Source organism: Eubalaena glacialis, chromosome 18, assembly GCF_028564815.1.
Source record: "Eubalaena glacialis isolate mEubGla1 chromosome 18, mEubGla1.1.hap2.+ XY, whole genome shotgun sequence".
In the NCBI taxonomy this organism is placed as follows: Eukaryota; Metazoa; Chordata; class Mammalia; order Artiodactyla; family Balaenidae; genus Eubalaena; species Eubalaena glacialis.
The window spans coordinates 10,920,178-10,942,499 of NC_083733.1; the positions used below are offsets into that span (position 1 = coordinate 10,920,178).

The following is a 22,322-nucleotide window of genomic DNA, read 5'->3' on the forward strand; positions in this document are numbered from 1 at the left end:
CGGGGCCTACAATAGTGCCTGGTACACAAGCAGACATTCAGCAAATGCTTGTTTAACCCACACGTGCTTAGCGCGTGGCAAGGTGCCCTTTGGAACTGGGTTCCCCAGGCCAGCCTCCTGAGCAGCTGACATCCTTAACAGCCCTGCAGTCCGAGGAGACTGGGGTAAGGGCACCCCAGATGACGACACAGCAGGGCAAAGGCCCTGAGATGACAAGGTGCTTGGAGAAGGGTGGAAAATCAGCTGTGTGGCTTGAAGCAAACGTGTGAGGGTGTGAGAAGCGAGGCCAGGTAGGCGGGCAGGTCCGAGGGAATCTGCGGCTAATGCAGGGACTCCCGGGAGGCTGGGATTTTACTCTGAACCACAGGAGACTGACAGGACCTGCAGCGGGTTTTTAACACGTCCCTTCTAGCCCTTACTGGTAAAACAGACGGTTCAGGAACCCGAGACGAGGCCGTTAAGATGGAGCGGCCTTGACACCCACCCAGTCATTGAGCTGTCGGGAGCGTTTACTGAGCTCCTGCGGCCTGAGCCGGCCAGGGGACTGGTGGGCGGAGTGCGGCGAGGCCCCGCCCAGACTTCCTGAACCACTCCCCCTTCTCCCGGAGAGAGGAAGGGCACGACCCCCACCCCCAATGGCTCCTGTGGCACAGACTCAGCCGGGGAGTTGGAGGATAGTCCGCAAACGTCGCCTTTATTTCCGGGCGGGCCTTGAAGGAAGGTGGGGCCGGGTGGGTCCTACTGGCCTAGGGGGGCGTCAGGGCCAGCTCCGCCGGCGGCGCCAGGTCGCCCTCGCTGGGGAGCTGGCGGCCGGCCTGCGGGGGCTGGGAGTCAGGCTCTGGGGCCCTGACGCCCTACCACGCTGGCCCGCGCCGCCCTTTCCCTGTCCCCGCCCCCCCCGAGGACGCCCTGCACCCGCACACCCCCCTCTCAGAGGGGCTCCGGGGACATCCCGCCCGCTCTGTCTCGGCCCGTCTGGCCTCCATGCCGGGCTCTCTACCTCTCCGGCCCGGTCCTCTCGGGTGGTCTGGGTCTGGGCGGGGACCTGCCCCCCGAGTTTCTCCAGCTCCGCCTTCAGCCTGCGGAGAAGGGGCAGAAGAGAGGAGGAAGAGAGAGGGAGTGTGGAAGGGGCACAGGGGGGGAAGCGACTGACACACTGAGCCCTGAAGACTGCAGAGAAGCCCCGGCGGGAGGAGAGCCCAGCCCGCGGAGGCCCCGCCCTTCTGGGAGGGGCAGAAGGGGAGGTGTTGGCGGGGCGGACCTCGGCCCCTCCCCTCCTCCTCTCCCCTCTTACCCGTCTTTCTCTGCCGGGGCGCTCTGGACCTCGGGCGGCGAGCGCAGCCGCCGCTCCACCGTCTCCAGCTTGGCCCGCGCCTGCCTCTCTGCGGGTGGGCGGGGCGTCATGGGCGGGGCCGGGAGCTCCCGCCGGCCGCCCCGGCTCCGACCCCACCCCGCGCGGGAGTCCCACCTTCGGTGAGCAGCTGCTCCTTGCTGCTCTGCAGGGCACGGATCTCCCGGGCCAGTCGCTGCTTCAGCATCTGTGAAGAGAGAGAGGAGCCCTGTCCGTCCAGTTGTCCTCCTGGCCCCTCCTCCTTCGCGCCTCTCGGAAAGTCCTTACTTGAATTAGGGCGTTCATTCATTCATTCATTCATTCAGCTATCCGTTAATTCAGTGTGCAGCTTCTGCTGTGGCCGGGCGCTGGCAGAGATGCTCTCCCCCTCAATCACTCCCCATGTCCCCCTGTACCTTAAACCTCATCTCTTCCCACTCTCTCATCCCCCAGCCCCACTGTCTGCTCTTCCTCAAAGACCCCAGGCACAGTTCAGCCTCCCAGGGACATTGGCACTGAGATACCCGCATGGCTTCCTCACTTACTTCCTTCGTGTCTGTGTTCAGATGACACCTGCTCAGAGAGGACTTCCCCACTGGCGTTACATGATCTAGCTACTTATTTTCTTGTTTAGAGTCTGGGTATGCATCTCCTTGCTCCTAACCAACTTGGGGACAGCAAAGACATGGCCCCTTTGGAATGCTGCTAGGCACATCCAGAGACACTGCCTGAGCGAAGGAATGCCCTGACCGTGTCTGGTTCAGAGTTCCCATTTGCCACTGCAAGATAAGCACTCTAGGCAAGCAGGAGGGAAGCAAGATCAGCAAGGGCTCCTGCAACACTCTGGGCAATGGATGCTGGGTGTGGCAGCGGGGGATGGTGAGAGACGGTTGGGTTTAAGGTAGAAGCTGAAGGACTGAGTTGAGGAGGTGAGAGGAAGAAAGGAGTCAAGGACTACCCCTCGGCATTGGGCCTGAGCAGTAGGTGGACCCTGGGCTGATCAGCAGAGACACTGAAGCCAGGGGAGGAGTGGCTTTGGTTGAGGCAATGATAATGGCTCACGTGAAATTCCCAGGGGTCCTTGTGCTGGCCTGTCAAATCCTCCAGCCGTTCTTCCACGTGCAACCTAGGGGCCGACATCCAGGATTGAGAAAACACATGCTAGGACTGACACGCAGCCTGGCCCAGTCCGGGGGTTTCTCATTCATAGGCCTTCAGATCTTTGCCTGGTGCTCCCTTGCTAGGAGCCCCTTTATGGGCTTTTTCCTGCAAGCCTTGCTTCCAACAGCACCACTTCCAACAAACTCTCCCTCATGCAAGCCCCACTCCCATGCCCCACACCGCGCCACCCCAGGCCCTGGACCCAGGGTTACCCCGGCTTCCTCTGTCCTTGACTCTCTGTGATCTGAGAGTTGTGGATACACCGCGCCACCCCAGGCCCTAGACCCAGGGTTACCCCGGCTTCCTCTGTCCTTGACTCTCTGTGGTCTGAGAGTTGTGGATACACCGCACCACCCCAGGCCCTAGACCCAGGGTTACCCCGGCTTCCTCTGTCCTTGACTCTCTGTGGTCTGAGAGTTGTGGATAGAAATGTGCTCCACGTGCCCTGCCAGCATGTACTTCCTGGGAAAGGAAAGAGAACCCTCAGTTATATTCTCTGAATGAGCCACCACTCCTTCCAGCAGGAGATGGGCTGGGAGTCCTCATCCTCCTTTCCTCTGAGCAAATGTGAACCTTTATGGGCCTCTCTCGACACTGTCACCCTGTCCATTCTGTCCCCCATCAAACCATGCCTTCCCAAGAAACCTCTGTGAAGGGTGCAGTAGTTTAGTTTCATAAATTATAAAGTCCTAGATTGAGGCCTGGATCTGCTATTCCGCTGTGACCTTGGACAAGTTAGTTAACCTCTCTGGGTCTCCGTTTCCTCATATGTAAGATGGTGGTACTGTCATCACGAGGAGTAGTTGGTAAACGAACATAAGCTGCTCACCAGACAGTGGGAGGTGTGGTGTGGTTAAGCATATATACACTTTAACTATCTATCCTCAAGTTTTCCCACATTATTAAAACCATGATGTGCCGGCATTTGAGACTTCTGGTCACAAGAATGTAAAGGTTCAAAGGATGGAGAGATAGATGGATAGATGGCTGGATGGACAGTGAACTGGACAGGTGAGTGGCAGGCTGGAGAGATGATGTCTGGTTAGAGAAATGATGAGTGCAGGGATGATGGATGGATGGAGAAATAAAGGAAAGATTGTCAGAAGGATGGATAGCTGTCTGGATGGATGGTTGGGTAAACGGTCAAATGGATGATTGGAAAGGTGGAGAGAAGATGAATGAATGACTGGATGGGTGAAAGATGATTAGATGGAAGGCTGGAGAGATAATGGCTGTCTGTCTGGATGAAGAGTTGGATAGTTGGATAGATGTATGGATGGATGAGTGGGACAGTGGGTGGATGGGTGGGTAGATGGACGGCTGGGTAAATGGGTGGCTGGGGTCATAAATGAGTAGACAGATAAACAAATGAATGGATGGCAGAAGAGCTGGCTAACCAGTAGGGGAAGACTTAGAATAATACCAATGGATGAAATTTATTTGATAAAGAAACTAGCAATGAATGATTAAATGAGTTCATTTTAACACCACCACTTAATATTAATGATGAGCAGGGGTGTCTCTTGTCTAGCTACCTGATTTTATAGAAAGGGAAAATGAGGCTATGTGTCCAAGATTTATTTTCCCTAGCTCTTGCCCTTCAGGCTGGGGAATAAGGCGGGGAAGAGCTCGGCAGGACCTCTTACCTCTGAGCCTCACTTCCCTTCCTTTGGCAGTGCAGCTGGAGGGTCCGCAGTGCCTCTGTGGGGAGAGGAACCAAGGGGCTTTGTGAGAGCTCTTGAGAAGTCAGGGTTGGGTAGAAGCAAGGGGCCTCACATCATGCTGGGCATTGGAGGGCACTGAGGGACCTCAGTGCTTACTCCGAGTCAGGTGGCAGCCAAGGGAGAGCTCTGAGCAGAGAGGGAAGCACCCTGACTGAGGTGTCGGGGGGATTCCTCTGGCTGTGTGAGAACTTCAGGCATTTGTGGGGTGATGGGGTAGAATGAGGACGAAGCAGCTGGTAAATACCTTGCTTTTTGCTCAAAACCTCTTCCAGGTGCACTTTCTCTCCATTCACTGGAAAACACAATGACACTTTGAGTCTCCAGGGGCCTCATCCTGTGCCCCGACTGCAACTTCATGCAAAGGGAAGGCCCAAGGTCACACAGAAGATGTGATACAGCCTCAGGGGAGGAGAGGCATCTCCTCACCAACCGTGCACCCATCTCCCGCTGGGGACCATCCTGATCCAGCTTTTCCCGCTCGGGGCGCACATTCCCTGTAAGTGCCGAAGGGGCGAAGGACTGCAGGGCTCCCTTGTGTAGGATGCCTATGGTTTATACTGAGGGTAGAGATGATGAGAAATACAAAAGTACACCATGTCAAGTAGAAATAAAGGCTGTGAAGAAATAAATCAAGCCGGGGAGTGAGAGAAGGTGGTATTCTATTTTTAGAGGGGGCCATCAGGTAGACCTGTTGGGGTGACGTTTTAGCTGAGAGCTGAAAGGCGACTCGAGATAGCACGAGGCAATGCGGATTATGTAGGACGAGCGCCTCTCAGGTGGAGGGAACAGCCCTTGCGCAGACCCTGAGGTGCGCACGGGAACGTCGGCACTGGTCATGAGATCTCTGGGTCCCTCTTCTGGTCCAACTTACAGGAGTCCAGGTCCCTACGCAGGGCCTCCCAGAGAGCTTGGGCTTCTCCCAGTTCCTCGCCGGATTTCTTCTTTGCTGGGTCAAAAAAGGGAAGAAGGCACGGTGTGAGTGCAGCCTCTAGCCTTGCTATTCTCTCACAGACCATGACACTGCACGCTCATCTTCAGACAACCTGGAGGGGCCTGGATCTCACAGATGAGGAAGTGGAGGCTTTCAAAGCCCAGGTCCCTCTTGGGCAGCTGGCTGTCTTGCGTCCCAGAGCTTACCTTGCTGAAGCTCATTAATCCGGTTAATCAGGTCTTCGACCTGTGGCTCCAGGCTTCCCTCTGCAGAAGGAAAGAAAGATTGAGCCAGAGAAGGCAGATGCCTGTCTGTCTAAGGCAGAAGGAGGGGGGCGGGCGTTGCCACTGTGTCTCTGCTGCTATGGAACAGCATTCATTGAGTGTGCGCCGTGTCCCAGGCTCTGGAAGAAACCCTTGCAGGGCTTGCATTCTGGGTGGGAGAGATGGACACTAAACACAGATTCATGATGTCAACGCTGGTGGCAGGAAACGCCAGGAAGGGAAACAAAGTGAAGCAAGGGGCTGAAGAATGAAAGGGTAGAAGGTGCCTCTTGAGATGTGGAGAGGCCCCCAGTGACGTGAAGGAAGACAGCCCTGCAGTTCTGTGGGGTGGGGTGTGTGGAGCGGGGGACATGCCGGACAGAAGGACAATGAGTGCGAAGCCCCCGCAGTGGGGCTGAGTGAGGCGCATGCCCAAAATATATGGCCAAGCGGTCTGCTGTGGCTCGTGTGGCCCTAGTGAGCTAGTGGAGAGTAGCTGGAGGCCAAGTGGGGAAGTGGGAGTGGCAGATCGCCCAGGGCCTCCTGGGACGTGGTAGAGGCTTCTACATGGGAATCTGAATGTGGTGGGAGACAAGGGAGACCCCCCGCCCCCCCAAGAAAAGCCTGGCGGGGTGGGTTGTCGCTTCTGTCCACCTGGACTCTGGTGCTGGCCTCATAGGAGATTTGGGGAAAATGCCACTTTTCATTTTGACAGCTATCAAGTTCTCCAATGACAGGGAGATCAACTGTCTCTTTAGGGAGTCACCGCTAACTTCTCACAGTCCGAATTTCAGTGCTCCGTATGGGGAAGCCCTCCTCGTCCCTCTCTGGCTTCAAGGTTGGAAGCACAGAGTTGAGATAAAAATCTGCCCAACCCTCGCTGGGTCTCACTACCAGCCTGTGAGACACTCTGGAGTTAAGCTCAAGTTCTGGATTTTCAGAGGCCACCAACTTCATCTCCTGTGACTTCCAGGAGACTGCGTGCTCTCCGAGGTGCTGATTATGATACAAATCCCTGGGGTCTTTGTTTTACTGGAGACGGGCAGTCACTGCATTTTCAGTCACGCAATTCCTCTACCTAAGTTTAGCCTAGGCAGCAGCTCCAATGTACTTTTGCATGTGGCCACGGAGTCAGGGGAAGGGGAGGTTCCCCTTTATTTGGAACAGACCAATGGATTGTAGTATTTTAAGCTGCTGATGGACTGGGCGGGGATCCAACCTCAAACACAGCCAGAACTCTGCCCCAGCCCTGTTGTGGGTACTGGATGCTGGCTGGCTCCCAGTCTCCCATCAACAAGCAAAGCAAGGTGCAAAGCTGTTTGCATTGCCATTTGTATATACAAAAGGAGAGCAAAGAATACACACCCAAGAATGTATTTTTTTAAGTGTCTAGAAAAATACCTAAGAATTTAAAAATAGTTGTTGCTGGCCTATGGGTCAGGGAAATGGATGGCTGGTGTGTGTGTGTGTGTGTGTGTGTGTGTGTGTGTGTTTGTGTGTGTCTGTGTGTGTGCGTGCATGCATGTGAGTGTTGGAGGGTAGGGTTTTCCATCCCTTTATACTTCTTGAACTTTGAAGTTGTGTTTTTAGTTTAAAGAATTAAATTGTATAAGAGGAAGAAAGTGCAACGGGATAATTTCCCAAGGTTGTGAGTTGAGGGGGTGGGTTTGAACCACATCTTCCTGACTCAAAACCTCAGGCTAAGCCTCAGACACGAGGAGACACATGACCTTTCTGCAGCTTCTTCACCATTTCCAGCAACTCTTCAGTCTTCTTTGAAGACTTGGTCTGACCTGTGGAGATGAAAATCAGAATTACAGCATCCAGTGACAGTGAGAGGGGACTGAGGAAAGGTCCAAGCTAATCTGGGCAGGGAGGAAGAAAGCCTCACTGGGTTCTGAGGACACCCCTGGGCTGAACCAAAGATAGACTGAGGGGCAGCTTTCCAGCCAGAGCAGGGTCCCTGCAGGACACCTGTCCTTTTTTTTTTTTTTGGCTGCACCACACGGTTTGTGGAATTTTAGTTCCTTGACCAGGGATTGAACCCAGGCCCTTGGCAGTGAAAGCATGGAGTCCTTACCACTGGACCACCAAGGAACTCCCAGGACCCCGTCTTGTGTCTCTAGGGTTGATGGTGTGTGCTAGATGAATCAGGACCCCTAATGGTCATTTCTTCCTGAGAGGTCAAAGAACACCACAGAATCCCTTTAATGAAATTCAGGTGTGAGAGAAGGGGATGCACTTTTGCTGCTACTGCTGTTCAAAATCAGTATGAAGTTTTAAGCAATGCAGTAGGACAGGACAATTTCATATGAATTTCTTTAAAATCATTATAGGCCACAATTTGCAAATTCTTAAAGAACTGATGGGTCTAGGAAATGGTTTACTAATGGCTGCTAACATCCACGAAAGACAACTGGATATTATAAGCCTCCTGATGGAAGAACATAACACCACCTGTGAAGGATTCTGCTCCCCTCAATCCCAACCAGAAAAAAAAAAAAAAGGAATCTTCAACCTTTGTCACTTTTGCCAATGGGATAGGCAAAAACAGCATTTCATTTCAAACTTTCTGGTAGTAAATATTAAAAACTTACACAAATCCTCTGGATCAGAAATTCCACCTCTAGACATTTTAAGGAAATAATTAAGGATGGTGGGCAAGATTGTTCCATTGTTCATAACCTTAAAAGATGGAAGCAACTTAAAGATACCTCAGTTGACTACAGCACATTCAGAGGATAAAATTCTTTGCAGCCATTAAAACTCATGTTGTAAATCAGGGGTTCTTGGGAATTCCCTGGAGGTCCAGTGGTTAGGACTCAGCTCTCTCACTGCTGGGACCTGGGTTGGATCCCTGATCAGGAAACTAAGATCCCACGAGCCTCGGGGGAAAAAAAAAATCAGGGCTTCTTGACCTAAGCTTATTAAATTTTGTTGAAATGTTTGGTGGTATGTTCACTTTCTTTACATCTTTTTGTCTTGCCTGAGATCTTTTACAAATTGGTATGTATTAATTTAATTTTGCGTAAATCTCATTGCTTTTCTCTGGTATCATTTGTTGGTATGTCTCCTCTGGAGACTTTTAAGTTCTTTAAATATTCTTAATATTTGGAATGAAACAAAAAAAATTAAATCTACTTTAATAACGAAGGGAGATATTTGTGATTACTTGTTTTGTTTTTAATATTATGAAAATTTCCAAACGCACATGAAAGTAGAGAGGACACCATGATGGACTCCAGTTTACTCATTGTCCAGATCTGACAATCATTAATATTTGCTTCAGCCGAAAAAAACATATTTGCTTCAGCTATGTCTTTCTTGTGCTAAAGTATTTTCAAGCAAGCCCCAGACTTCATGACATTTCATCCCTAGATACTTCATTGAGTCTCAACTAAAAAAAAAGAAAGTCTCAACTACTAGAAGACATTTTCTTAGATGAGTCCAATCCTATAGTCACACCGACAAGATTAGCAATCATCACTAATCATCGGATCATTTATATCATAAAATGCCCACAACATATGTGGTTTCCCCTGATTGTCCCCATATGTCTTTCACAGCTGGCTTGTTGAGCCATTTCTGTGAAAGCTCCATCTGTGCTTTTCCTCTCCACTGCATTTATTTTTTTATTGCAGTATAGTTGATTTACAACGTTGTGTTAGTTTCAGGTGTACAGCAAAGTGAATCAGTTATACATATACATATATCCACTCTTTTTTTTTTTTTTTAAGATTCTTTTCCCATATAGGCCATTACAGAGTATAGAATAGAGTTTCCTGTGCTATACAGCAGGTTCTTATTAGTTATCTATTTTATATATAGTAGTGTGTATATGTCGACCCCAATCTCCCAGTTTATCCCTCCTCCCACCCTTATCCCCTGGTAACCATAAGTTTGTTTTCTACATCCATGACTCTACTTCTGTTTTGTAAATTTGTACCCATTTGTACCCTTTTTTTAAGATTCCACATATAAGCAATATCATACAATATTTGTCTTTCTGTGTCTGACTTACTTCACTCAGTATCACAATCTCTAGGTCCATCCCTGTTGCTGCAAATGGCATTATTTTGTCCTTTTTTATGGCTAATATTCCATTTTATATATGTACCACATCTTCTTTATCCATTCTTCTGTTGATGGACATTTAGATTGCTTCCATGTTCTAGCTATTGTAAATAGTGAACACTGGGGCACATGTATCTTTTAGAATTATGGTTTTCTCTGGTATATGCCCTCAGAATGGGAGAAAATATTTGTAAATGAAACAACTGACAAGGGATTAATCTCCAAAATATACAAACAGCTCATGCAGCTCAATATAAAAAAAAAAAAACACCACAATCAAAAACGGGCAGAAGATCTAAATAGACATTTCTCCAAAGAAGACATACAGATGGCCAAAAAGCACATGAAAAGATGCTCAACATCATTATTAGAGAAATGCAAATCAAAACTATAATGAGGTATCACCTCACACCAGTCAGAATGACCGTCATCCAAAAATCTACAAACAATAAATGCTGGAGAGGGTGTGGAGAAAAGGGAACCCTCCTACACTGTTGATGGGAATGTAAATTGGTACAGCCACTAAGGAGAACAGTACGGAGGTTCCTTAAAAAACTAAAAATAGAACTACCACATGATCCTCTGCATTCCTAGTCCTAGTCACGCAGTAAGATCATAGGCGATCAGTAAATCTTTCAAATAGTCCAGCTAACATCTTGACAAAAGTTTAAAAAAATCAATGTGACAAAACAAAGCCTATAGAGCATGAACCCCTTTGAAACACTTTATTTTGAAATAATTTCAGATGTATTGAATACATAAAAGTTGTAGAAACAGGCCACAGTGCTATTTGCCCTTGTATCAGATTTCCCATTTGTGAGCATTACTGCACATAAATTGCAGGCATCATGACCCATTATTTCTTAATATTCCAGTATATATTTGCTATTTATAAGGGGACTCTACCAGGTAACTGCAGTATAACCATCAAAACAGAGATGTTAATATTGACCAATATTAATGTATGATCTTTAGATGCCATTTAACATTTTTCCTCTTATATTTTCATATTATTTAGCACTACTTACATTTTCCTTTTTAAAAAATTACAAAAATGCTTCCACCTCTACACAGCCCCCAAAATCCAAGTCCTTTGTTGAGAGTCACCAGTTAGGCCTTTAGCCTTCAGACATTTTTCTAAGCAGCACACATAGGGCTGTAGTTGAATTGCCTCTTCTTTTTCTTTTTTTTAATCCCAACTTGCTTTTCTCTCGTAAGCATATGATCTCTTTTGAAGCTCACTGTCTGTTAATGAATCACCATCTTCTCCTTTTAAAATTAATTTTAATTAATTAAATTAAATTGGAATTTAATTATTTTTTCCTGCCTCTTAAGAAAAAATGTCCACTATACAGGCATTCCATAATGCATGGATATACCTAAATTTAGTCATTTCCGTGATTGCTCCTGTGTTTTACTTCCATCAGCAACATTCCAATGACCCTGCTTGGTCCACACATCTGTGTATTCTAAGATTACCAAGCATGGTGACTGGAGATATGAAAATACCAGACATACATTTCTAAGCCAATTTTGATGGGTTAGAAATGGTAACTTGATATGCTTTTCAACTTTCTCCATTGCTGGTGAAGTTAACCATAACTTCCTTTTTTAAAAAAATTTGATAATAATAGTCTTTTTTTTTTTTAAGCACAGTTGCAGCTATACTAAGTGCTTAATAAGGAAGATTTATTGGCATCTGTCTTACTTCTTGTTGAAAGCTTGCACTCAATGTGAGGCCAAAATCTAAGAGAGCTCTCAGTGTTAGTTATTTCATTATTCATGCAGTAAAAAAATTACTGAGCACCTACTATATGCCAAGCAGGCATTGTGTCAGGTACTGGGGAAACGGCAATAAATGGTCTGTTCTCATGAAGCTCACATCCTAAGATAGACAATATACAAGTGCATAATTATTGTTGTCATCTGCATAGATATATCTGGAAAGATGCAATCCAATGTGTTTATTAATATGATGGTTTAAAGAGTGTGTAGGAAAGGTGGTCAGAGATAAATGAAAGGAGGGCCAAGAGTCGAAACAGTTGATACAGAGTAATGGGTACATGGGCATTCATCATGCTATTTTCTGTGCTTTGGTACATTTTGAAAATTTCTATAATTAAAAAAAATGCTAGTGGCTAACAGGAGATCATTGTCTTGGGAGATTTTCTTCTTTTGGCTAGATTTCCAACTCCCTCTAGGAAAATTTTGTCTTTCCTCTTACTGGGGTGTAGGGTGTCAATATCAACAAAATACCCTGGAGAATTTTCTCCAAAGAAGCCGTCTGGGGGAGTGGCCATTCACAATTAAGATTTAAGAGTCCATGCAAAGCGTGATATGGGCTGGGTGTGAAATGATGATATTGGGGAATTACTGTTAATTTTCTTAGCTATGGCAGCAGTTGAGTGGGTTCTGTGAGACCATCCACCCCTCTTTTGTTTGAAGAGATACATACTTAAGTATTTAGTCTATTGTTCGCCAGGATATTGTTTACTTTAAAATACGTAAGCAATATAGCCAATAACGTTGACAACAGTTCATCGAGATGCTGAGAATATACATGTTATTTACCTGAACTTTGTTGAAGAGCATTTTTTTTTTTTTATAAAAGGCTTACAATTTTTCTTCCTTAAGTACTGCTATCAATATTTCATTATTGTAAGGGGACGAAACCTCCCTTCCTGCTACCCTAGCCGCCAGAGGCCCACTTGCCCTCACTACCTTCAGCCTCCTCAAGGACTTCCAGCGGCGCCACTTCCGAAGGTTCCAACTTCCCCGCCATTTTCCAACGCACGCACGCACGGCTGGCGCGACTGCGCTTTGGACGATGATTGGTTTAAAAAAAAAAAAATCACGCGGGGGCGGATAGGCTGTGCAGCGCGCACGCGTCTAGTGCGTCTCTGTGCGTCCGTTGACCAGGGTGAAGAGCGATGGGCTTTCAGCTCCCGGGAGGGGACAGCCCAGAGCCCCCGAGCGACAGTTGGTGCGCACGCGTGCACCACGAGGCCTGCAACTCCAGGTTAGAGAAGAGAAGGGCAAAACTAGGGTCTTGGTCATTGGCGAGTGAGTGCTGCGTGCATGCATGGAAATTACAGGCAGGTCTCGCTATCTCCCTCTCTAGGATGCTTGTGTGGTGCAGGTTGCGCAAGTCTGGGACAAATGTCCATGCGCTGTGTGGTGGTTCGCAAGCGTTGAGTTCCTTTTCGTTCACGAATCCTCACTTAACAGCCTATGAGAGGTTAGGTATCTCCATTTCATGAGTGAGTAGAATGAGCCGTGGAAGGTAAGTGGATCTATGTAAAAATTCTGGATCTCAGCTACCATGTGAAGTCAGGTGCTTTGCCCCGGGTTACACAGCCAGGCAGACGCTGGAGGCCATCTTATTAATATTAGCAGCAGCCAACACTGATGGGGGTCATTTTTGACTGGGTAAAGATGAAGTACATGAAGCGCAAAGGATGTCTTTATGGGGATCGGTTTTGGGCTTTTTATGTGCAGTTTTTTTCTTTAAAATATCTTCAGGCCGTTTCTGGGCACAGGCTGGTCCTGCGTTCCAACTCCAGAACCCCCGTGGGCCACCCAAGGAGACCCTGGCCAGCCCTGGACCCTCAGGGCTGAGATCCCATGCGGGAGGCAGACCCCTGATGCAGGACAGAGGGTGTGGTGCCCAGGATTGGAGGAGACGGTCCCTGACAGAGGCTGGAACATCATCCAAGTGAAGGAGGTGTGGCAGAGGGAGGGGAAGAGGGAGTCCTAAGGATTTCCCCAGAGGTGGAGGGGCAGGAGGGAGCTGGGGAAGCAGCCTGCTCACCTGTGTGCAGTCACACTGCCATCCATCTCTCATGTGTGGGCAGCCCCCCTTGCTCCATTGCCCGGGGAGACAGGGACCAGCCACAGACACCACCACCAGCAACCCACCCCCGCCGCCTCCCGGCCCACACGGCCCAGTCTGGAAGCTCTGCCTCTCAAGGTCCTGTAAACAGGCCGTTATGGGAAGCTTGGTCCGTGGAGGCAGCTGGGGCTGCTGGGGGTGTGGAGTACTTGGGTGGGTAACGAATGAAGAGACGATCCTCCTCTTTCTTCACCCAACGTAGGAGTTTGGTCACTACGAGGATGGCACCTGCCTTGGTCACCAGGGGGCTGAGGCAGGTGTACAGCTCAAATTTGGAGGTCACCTGGGGGTTTGAGAGGAGACAGGGTCAGCTGGGCCGGAGCTGGCCATGCCCGGTGCTGTCCACCCCACCTTAGCCCCATACCTGTCCCGTTTGGAAGGTGCACCTGGCAGCAGCTCCTCCTTGGCGCTGCCTGGTCACTGGGCTAAAGCGGGTAAGCTGATGCTATTGTATCATGAGTGGGCCAAGGGATCAGTGAGAGCTAGTGGCTTCAGCTGGGTGATGCTGGCTCTGTGTGTGTGTATGTACACTCTCTGGACCTCAGTTCACTCGTCTGTGCACTGGGGATGACGACAACAGTGCTTAACATTTAATGAGCAATGGTTGTATATGAAGTCCTGTTCTAAGCTCCACACACCTGTTTCTATCATCTGTAGCCTGGGCATAATAGGAGGATTAACTCAATTTAATTTTCACACCAACCTGAGAGGCTTAACCTGACCAGGTCACCAGCACCTTTCCGCATCACCTCTCTCTGCTCTCCCCCTCGCTCTCTCTGTTCCAGCCACTCTAGCCTCTCCTTGCTGTTCCTCAAACATGACCAGGCTCAGCCTCATCTCATGGCATTTGCACAGTCCTTTCCCTCTGCCAGGTGTACTGTTCCTGGAGATACCCACACGACCTGTGACCTCCCCTTCCACGGGGATGTCATTTCCTGACCACCCGATTTAAAATCCTGGGCCTACCAGATCTTGTTTTTGAAATACCATCCTCCACTGAAAGGTACAAGGGCTCCTTGGACAGATGGCCAATTTCAGGACTGGCACAGAGAAAGTACAAAATGAGCTTGGAATATCTTGTGCCAGAAAGTAAGAAGTGCTTAAGCAGTGATGCAGACGTGTCAAAAAGATACAGGGGCCAGTCTGGCTAAATCATGGCTCCTGCTGGCTAACTCAGAGACAATTTGAGCACAAAAATAAATGAAAGGAAAAGATTTTAGCCCACTGAATTCAAGAAAATTCCATAATATAAAATTCAAAATTCAACAAATAAATAGGAGCAGGGAAAGTTCTTCCATACAGTAGAATCTCAACCAATAAATGAAGTTACGATGGAGTTAGAAAAGTAACCATCTGGTAAATACCAGAGAAACAACTGTCAAAGGCAAAAATCATTAACGGATATTAAAATTAGTGGATGAAAATATGGTGAAAAAGAGAACACTGACATAATCACCACAAGATATTTACTAATTACAAAGGGCAAAAAAAACTAAAGTGGAGAAACCTGGCAGATACCACCTTAATGAAGTCATCGAAGTTAACATCATCAGTGAGACACAGTGACATTGTGGTCCTCCTGATATGAAGCAGAAAAGGCCACAACATCACTTCTGTGATATGCTTGCCCAAAATGCATGACCTCAATTTAGTCTTGATAAAATATTAGAAAAACCCAAGTTGAGGGACATTCTACAAACTAACTGACTGGTACTTTCTAAAAGTGCCCCAGTCATAAAAGACAAAAATAAGCCTGAGGAAATGTTCCAGAATAAACGAGACTAGGGAGACACAATAAATAAATCTAATATGCGATCCTGGACTGGATTCTGGACCAGTAAAAGGACATTAGGGGGACAAGTGGTGAAGTCTGAATGAAGTCTGTGGATAAGATGTGATTGTACTGATGTTAATTCCCTGATTTAATGAGTTCCTGTGGTTATGTTAACATCTGGAGAAACTACGTGAAGGACCTATTTAAAGTAACTTTTTGCAACTTCTTTGTAAGTCTAAAATTGCTTGAAAATGAAAGCTAAAGAAATTTTTTTAAATTAAATAAAATTCTCAGCCTAGAACAATGCCTGATACATAACAGGCATGCAAATAAATGGTTTAATAAATATGCACTAAATAGCAGAATCTAGGGGAAAGTGCCATTTCCAGTGGAGTCACGTGACCAAACTCCCTATAGCTGACCTTGAATAGACCCATAGGAAGTGAGGACAGGAGCCCTGAAGAGACCCCAGGGAAGGATACCCCAGGTGGAAGGCACAGCAGGGGACCAAGCCTGTAGTGTTCAAGAGTGCTGGGAACTCATGTAGTCAAAGCTCAACTGGTACCTGCAGACACGTGGGCGGGGCTCATGGGAAATCAGCGAGCACAGTGATGGTGGATAAGGGGGCCTCTTGAAAGTCAAAGACACTCTACTGGTGGCTAACCAGTAGACACTCTACTGTAGACTGGTGGTTTGTCTACAAGTGTCAATGCATGTGTCTAAAAAGAAGAAAACTTAATTTCTGTCTGATGCGAAGAACAAATTCAGATTTGGCACTTTTGTGTTTTAAGTGCCTAAGAATAGAAAGGGGTAATTAATGAGTATTTAAGAAATTTAAGATCATGAACTGGGAGAGTCCTAGGCATAACTGCTAAGAATCTTGGAAACAGAAAAAGAAGTTGAGTGTCTGTCATGCAGTTTCCTTAAGCTACAATGAACACCATCTTCTCTCTGGAAGAAGACAGAAACTAGGAGCAACTGTGCACGGTAATTTTCACTAAATTCTTCTAAGAATATTTACCTTGTTTACAACTGGATTCATTTATTCCTTCTAGTATTGACTGCAATACTCCAGTCAGATACAGGAATTTTTTGTGTAAGTGTAATTTCAAAAATTTCCACATGATGGCAGAAGATCCTAATATCTGGAAACACGTTATTGAATGAAATTCAGAAAACTTTGTATTTCAATTTTACCTGAAATAGTATGCGTCTTTTCATATTTCTACTAGCAATTTTCACACTTGTATTGTCTGATAGAGACAATTATTGCTACTTAGAACATTTTAAATGTTTTCACTAATTTTAAAATTTTAAAAATAAATTTGTTTTTCAGGAAAAAAACCCAAAAAACCACCAGACTGTCTACTGGTTGTTTCTCTGGTATTTACCAGATGGTTACTGTTGACCGAGGGAACGGTCAACAGAATGATGGAACTAAAGGTTCTGGACACTGCAACTGCTGGGTTTCACAGACACACGGAGTGGCCAGGACACTTCTGGAGGCAAAATCGCAGCCCAGGCCAAGGCGTGGTGCACCTGAAGGAGGCTGTCACAGCTGGAGGGGATACAGGGGAGGGAAAGAAGGCTTGAAGTGGGGCAATTAACTCCTTCAGAGCCCCCCACTCAACTCACCCAGGCCAGCAGCGTCTCCTTCTCAGCCACGTGGTAAATGAGGCGCAGGGGACGGGAGGTGTTATGGAGGCGCGCGTGCAGGCGGTGGTACAGGTCGGACAGGCGCTGTCGCTCCTCCTCTCTGCTGTACGGGGCCTCCAGCTCGGGGCTGCAGTGATGGACAGGGGTGGGGACACGGTCATTCTAGGGCTTTCTTGGCTGGCCTATCTCCCCTCAGTCTAGGGAGTTCAGTTAAGTTAGGAGCTGAGCCTCCCCCATTAGACTGGAGGCTTCTCAGGGCCGAAGCTCCCCATCAAACTCGGGGATTCCTTGAGTCCTGGGGCCCTCCTCTCCATTAGAACAGGGGATTTCTCAAGGTTGGTGGCTGAGCCTCCCGCATCGGGCAGGCCCATTCTATTGCATCTCTCTAGAGCATGGCTGGCTCTCTCTCCAGACTCATGGCTATGAGTTGCCGAACCTTCCAGTTAGATAAGCCTTCCCACCGGGCCACTTGCCCGCAGGGTAGGGGCCCACCTGGTAAACTGGGGCAGCTGGCGGTGATGGTCGGGGATGTCCAGCGGCTTATAGAGGAAGTGCCGGAGGCCGGCGGCCTCCACAGCCTGCACACTGTAGGCCGAGGCACTGGCCGATGGGGTGCTGGAGAAGCTGGCAGCCTCCCTGAGGGTGCGCATGGCCCCAAGGGAGTGCATGCCGTCCTCGACCAGGCGCCGGCAGGTGGCCATGTCGTGGAAGGCCTCGGGGTCGGTGCCGAGCAGCAGCAGGCAGACAGGCATGGCGTCCAGGCGGGCCACGTAGGCGTAGAAGAAACCATCGGGGTTGAAGCGGGGCAGGCACACAGGCGCCCAGGCCTCGCCCGCCGCAAAGGCCGGTGCCCCCACCCAGTCCAGCAGCAACTGCAGGTCGGCTGGGTCCAGCCGGCACTCGGCCAGCACAGTCCGCTCCTGGGCTGCTGTCACCAGGCGACCGCCAACCGCCAGCACCGAGAGGGCCAGGCCAGGCGCCGTGCAACGTCGGAGCAGCGCACCCAGCGCGTCCCGCAGCGGGCGAGCGAGAGGGACGCAGCGCACGGCGCCCAGCAGCAGGGCACCCGGGTCCCGCTCCACACTGTCCAGGAGCCGGTCTAGAGTGCGCTCCGAGCCGGCCAGCAGGCGGCGGAGGTCGTAGTTCTGCTTGCGCGCGAAGATGCGGGCCACGCTGGCGCGCGTCAGGGTGCTCACGATCTGTGCGTGCACGGCCATGAGCTCCCCCCGCAGCTGGGCTGCTGACTGAGGAGTCCTTGACACGGCCACCAGCAGCAGTGGGCCCTGCTGTAGGAACACCAGCTTGTGGTCCTCTGGGGGAGGGAAGGGGCAGGGGGTAGAGATGCGTCAGTGTGACAAGATGGGGTCAGGTAGGACTCTTCCACCCCTCCCCGGAAGGCATACACTCCTGGTCCAAGCCCACACGGTCACTCTAGGGACACAGCACTAAGGTAAGGACAAACTGGGGGAGTTTGGACATTTGCAGAGACATGATGGGATGGTCAGGGAATCAGGCACACAGCATGGAGTGAGGAAGATGCGGCAAGGACTAACAGAGCTAGAAAGACACCAACTCAGCCACACAGCCCCCAAACTCACCCTCTTAGGCAAGAAGGAAATATCCAGCCAGTTACTTAGATCCCAGTGAGTTAATCACTCAGAACCCAGCAGGGCCAACAGACAGACAGACCCCTTGGACAGACAGACGCCTGGCCAGCCTCCACACACACTGACTCACTCCTAACTAGCTGGATAGTCCCCCAGGCAGCCAGCCAGACAGAAAGACCTACTGCCAGACAGACAGCCATAGTCCCAGTCACCGTCACCTGTTCGGCCTCCTGCCCCTTTGCTCACCAGCATAGATGGCGCGAATGGCATCTCCTGCACTCTGCACGAAGGACACGAGGGCTGTCATCACACCCATGGTAGTCGACAATGCCTCCACGCTACCGTACCGCGAGTAGATGGGCTTGCCGGCCTCACTCAGCACAAACACGTGCTTCCGCTTGCTGCGCCAGTCCTCGTCACTGGGGTCCCCGCCCTGGCCCCCTGAGCCACTCTCAGGGCCACCCACGGGACTGTTCTCAGAGGCTGCCGGACCCCAGAGCCCATAGGTGCATGACGGAGCCTCGGACTGGAGCAGCAGGCCGGGTGGCTGGTCCTTGGTCTCGGATCCTGAAAGGGAGGCCCTGGTGAGTCATCTGCCCGTGGACTCCCATTAACCCCATGTGCCCACAGACCCACCAAATCCCTACCAGCCCTGCAATGCCCCCCTGCTGCTGACACAGACCTCCAGGTGTCTCCTCTGCCCCTCAATGACATCCACTAACACTTAGGTTTCAACGATCCCCCTAAAACTCCAATAATCCCATCTCACTGTCATTACTGAACCCTTTATGTCCCTACAGACTAACTATTCCCCTTTCAATAACTGCCATTCCCAAGTCTTCAAAGCACCCCACTGCCTCTGAATGATTATCAGTATCTTCATCTTCAATGATTCCCCCATTAATCTCTGACCCCTCATTTATTTTCCTGGTATCTACTCACCCCTCAATAGCTACCATTATATCTATTAACATTTGTGTCTTTGAATGTGCCCCTCACTACCCTAACCCCTTATTTATTCTCACTGATGTCCACTGATCCTAATGACCCCATTGACTCTCCCAGTCTTGGTGATGATCACTAATCCAAATTCTGCCACGATTATCCACTAACATCCGGATCCTTAGGACTCCCCTCACCCCCTATTCATTCCCACTGCTGTTCACTAACATTCCAATGACCCCACATTAACGTCACTAATACCTGGGTCTTCAATGACCTTCAATGACTGCCCCGACCCACAATTTAATCTACTCCATGTCCACTGCATTCCCAAGAATGACCACCATTAACCTCCACTAACATCCAAGACTTCCAATGACCTCCACTGACTCCCCTGACTTTTATTCTCATTGATATGACTCCCCTTTATTCTCACTGATATCCACTCCCCACCCTACAATAACCACCGTAACATCCACTAACACACAGGACTTCAATGACCTCTATTGCCCTTCGCCATGACCATCATTAACATTCACCAATGAAATCCACAGTTTCATTGCCCTCTACTGACTACCCTACCATTTATTTTAGTAGATGTCCACTGATCCCCAGTGACAACCAGTGTTATCCACTGGCAACTATGTATCAATACTTTCCTCATAAAATCCCAATGACCTCATATTCCCTCATTTTCTCATTGACAGTCCCCAAGTACCTACTCCCAATACTTGCCAACAAGTTCTCAAAGACGCCCCCCCCCCCAATTACTGATTTTCAGTGATGTATACTGATCCTTCCCAATGACCCCATTAACATCCGCTAATTCCAAAGTGGTCAATGAGCACTCATTCCGCAATGACTTCCGCTGATCCTCCACGCTATACCTTTACACATACACCAGAGTCTTCAAAGATCTTCCTACTGGTCCTCTGACTCTCCAGATAATTTCATTGATGTCCACTGTCTCCCCATCAATGATCATCATTAACGTCCACTAAGATCTGGTTCCTTAAAGACTCCCTCCAACAACTACCATCAACTCCTCAATGATGTAAATACTCTGAGCGCCCACTGGCCCCCACTGATCCCCTTTCCCACCTTAATGATTTAAAGACCCCAAAGGGGTCAAAGGGGGACTGACTTCTAAATAGTCACCCTTTGATCCTATTAACTTTTTTTTGGTCATTCACTGACCTAAACATCCTAAATCCCTAGTGCCCCTCTCTAACCCCAACGGATCCCTTTCTGATTCTTCAATTACCTAAATTCATACCAACTCCCCAGTGAACATCCATTGACACCCACTGATTTCTTTTTCACTCCTCAATGATTTAAACTACAACGTGAGTACACAATGACTTCCCACTGACCCAAGCTATGGTTTAAACTACTTCCCCGAGTCCCAAAAGGCTCCCCTCTGGTCCCCCATGGACCTCCCCCAACAATAACACCCCCTAGGGATTCCTTCCAAGACCCCAGTGAAGGGAATGCATACCTGTTTTCCCCACGCTCGCATCTCCAGTACCGGGTAGGTCCCTGCAAATCCCTCCACCGTCTCTAGCCTCCTCACTGGGGAACCGCATCTCCTCCAAGTCCTCCGCGTCCCCGGGGGCTGGGGCAGCAGTGCCTCCTCCGGCCTCCATCTGCACATCCCTGTGGGGGAGGGGAATGGAGAGTGACCCGCAGCAAAAGAAACTTCTTAAAAGCTGTTACTGAACCTGGCCCCCTTGTACACACTCCTGGGGCTCGTTTCCCCTCGCGTTTCAACAGGATGAGACATTCAAAAACACGACCACATACTTGCAACCTCCAACACTTTCCGAAAAGGGAGGCTCTACCGAGCCTCTGGAAATAAAGATATATAGACACCTGTTTTAACTCCGTATCTCAATTGGCCAGGTACCATTACTTCCCGTAGCCGCGGAAGCATCACACTTCCGGGTGTGGCTGCTCTCTTGCCACACTTCCGGGTGCGACGCGGCTCTGAAGACACTTCCGGTTGCGGAGCTTTATTCGCTCGCTGGGCGCCGGACCTCTCTCTCCCGCAGCCCACTCGTGTTCCCTCACCGTAGAGAAGGCGCGCGCCACTCCCGGATCTACGTCGGATCTGGCCCGGAACCCAGAGCCCCTTCTGCCCTCGTTCCCAACGCACCCGCACCAGCGGCTAACGGGGCGAGTCAGGGCCACTTCTCGTACCCAAGGTTGCCGGCGTGAGGGGGGCGCGGCTCACGTTCAGCCAATCCGGAGTACGGAGGGCGGCACTGCCTCCTTTATGGCCCAATCAAGCGAAGCCGGTCCTCTCCGACCGTTCCGCCCCCATTCCGTCGGCTTCGTATCTCCACCAATACTGTGCGTCGGATTGCTATTGCACCCGCCGACCCCTTGACTGACACCTCTCTGGACCCAATCGAAGGTTCGAGCCTATTCCTCTCTTCCCTGGAGGAGGTTCGCAGCCTAGGTCATGATAGATGCCCGTGCCCGGTCTATAGACGTGCTCGCCAGAGTTGAGGCAACTTCACCCTTCTTTGTCCACCAGGAAAGGCAGTGGCATGAGGGTGGAGTCTGACAGAGAGAAAATGATTGACGGAAAGTCGCCGCTTCCAATCGGAGTGCCGTGCGCAGGCTGGCCAGCCTATGGGACTCAGCTTCTAAGGCGAGAGGCGGGCCTCTCAGATGTAGGAAGTATTCGTGGGTGTCTGGGTATTCAGGCAGGCGAAGGGCTTAGCGGCCTCTGGAAAAAGGCAAGCGCGAGCCATGGACACGCTCATGGCGCAGAGGGGTGAGTTTGCGAAGGCAATGTGTAGGCTGACCAGGGCCTGCCCAGACCGGCAAAAGGCCGAGCTGACCTCACTTCCGAAGATAGGGTTCTGTGGGCGGAGCCATGCAGATTAGGAGCCCAGGCCTAACTGGGGTGCTTGCGGGCGAGGCTTTGGGAGCCTTCTGAGACCTCGTTGGTTGAGGAAAA

General features: G+C 49.7%; 2 protein-coding genes across 6 annotated transcripts; both read right to left on the reverse strand.

Moving 5' to 3' along the window:
- Positions 1 to 755: 755 nt before the first annotated feature.
- On the reverse strand, positions 756 to 12,265 carry SYCE1L (synaptonemal complex central element protein 1 like). Its single transcript, XM_061172786.1, is given in 12 exon segments — positions 756 to 897; positions 899 to 1,079; positions 1,295 to 1,382; positions 1,469 to 1,538; positions 2,393 to 2,456; positions 2,870 to 2,953; positions 4,138 to 4,192; positions 4,460 to 4,507; positions 5,087 to 5,161; positions 5,353 to 5,412; positions 7,140 to 7,202; positions 12,205 to 12,265. Coding segments are annotated over 12 exon segments (915 nt in total). The 3' UTR covers positions 756 to 831.
- On the reverse strand, positions 10,203 to 21,726 carry MON1B (MON1 homolog B, secretory trafficking associated). 5 transcript variants are annotated; one of them, XM_061172784.1, is made up of 6 exons: positions 21,554 to 21,726; positions 20,853 to 21,010; positions 18,659 to 18,979; positions 17,298 to 18,117; positions 16,785 to 16,932; positions 10,203 to 13,658 (listed from the first exon to the last, which is right to left on the reverse strand). In XM_061172784.1, the coding sequence occupies exons 2-6, from the start codon at positions 20,998 to 21,000 to the stop codon at positions 13,449 to 13,451; spliced, it is 1,647 nt and encodes a 548-aa protein (XP_061028767.1). In that variant the 5' UTR covers positions 21,001 to 21,010; positions 21,554 to 21,726; the 3' UTR covers positions 10,203 to 13,448. The 5 variants fall into 5 exon arrangements, with proteins under 5 accessions (XP_061028767.1, XP_061028766.1, XP_061028764.1 ...); XM_061172783.1 differs by having other exon boundaries at positions 21,510 to 21,726; XM_061172781.1 differs by lacking the exon at positions 21,554 to 21,726 and adding an exon at positions 21,425 to 21,543.
- Positions 21,727 to 22,322: the final 596 nt, after the last annotated feature.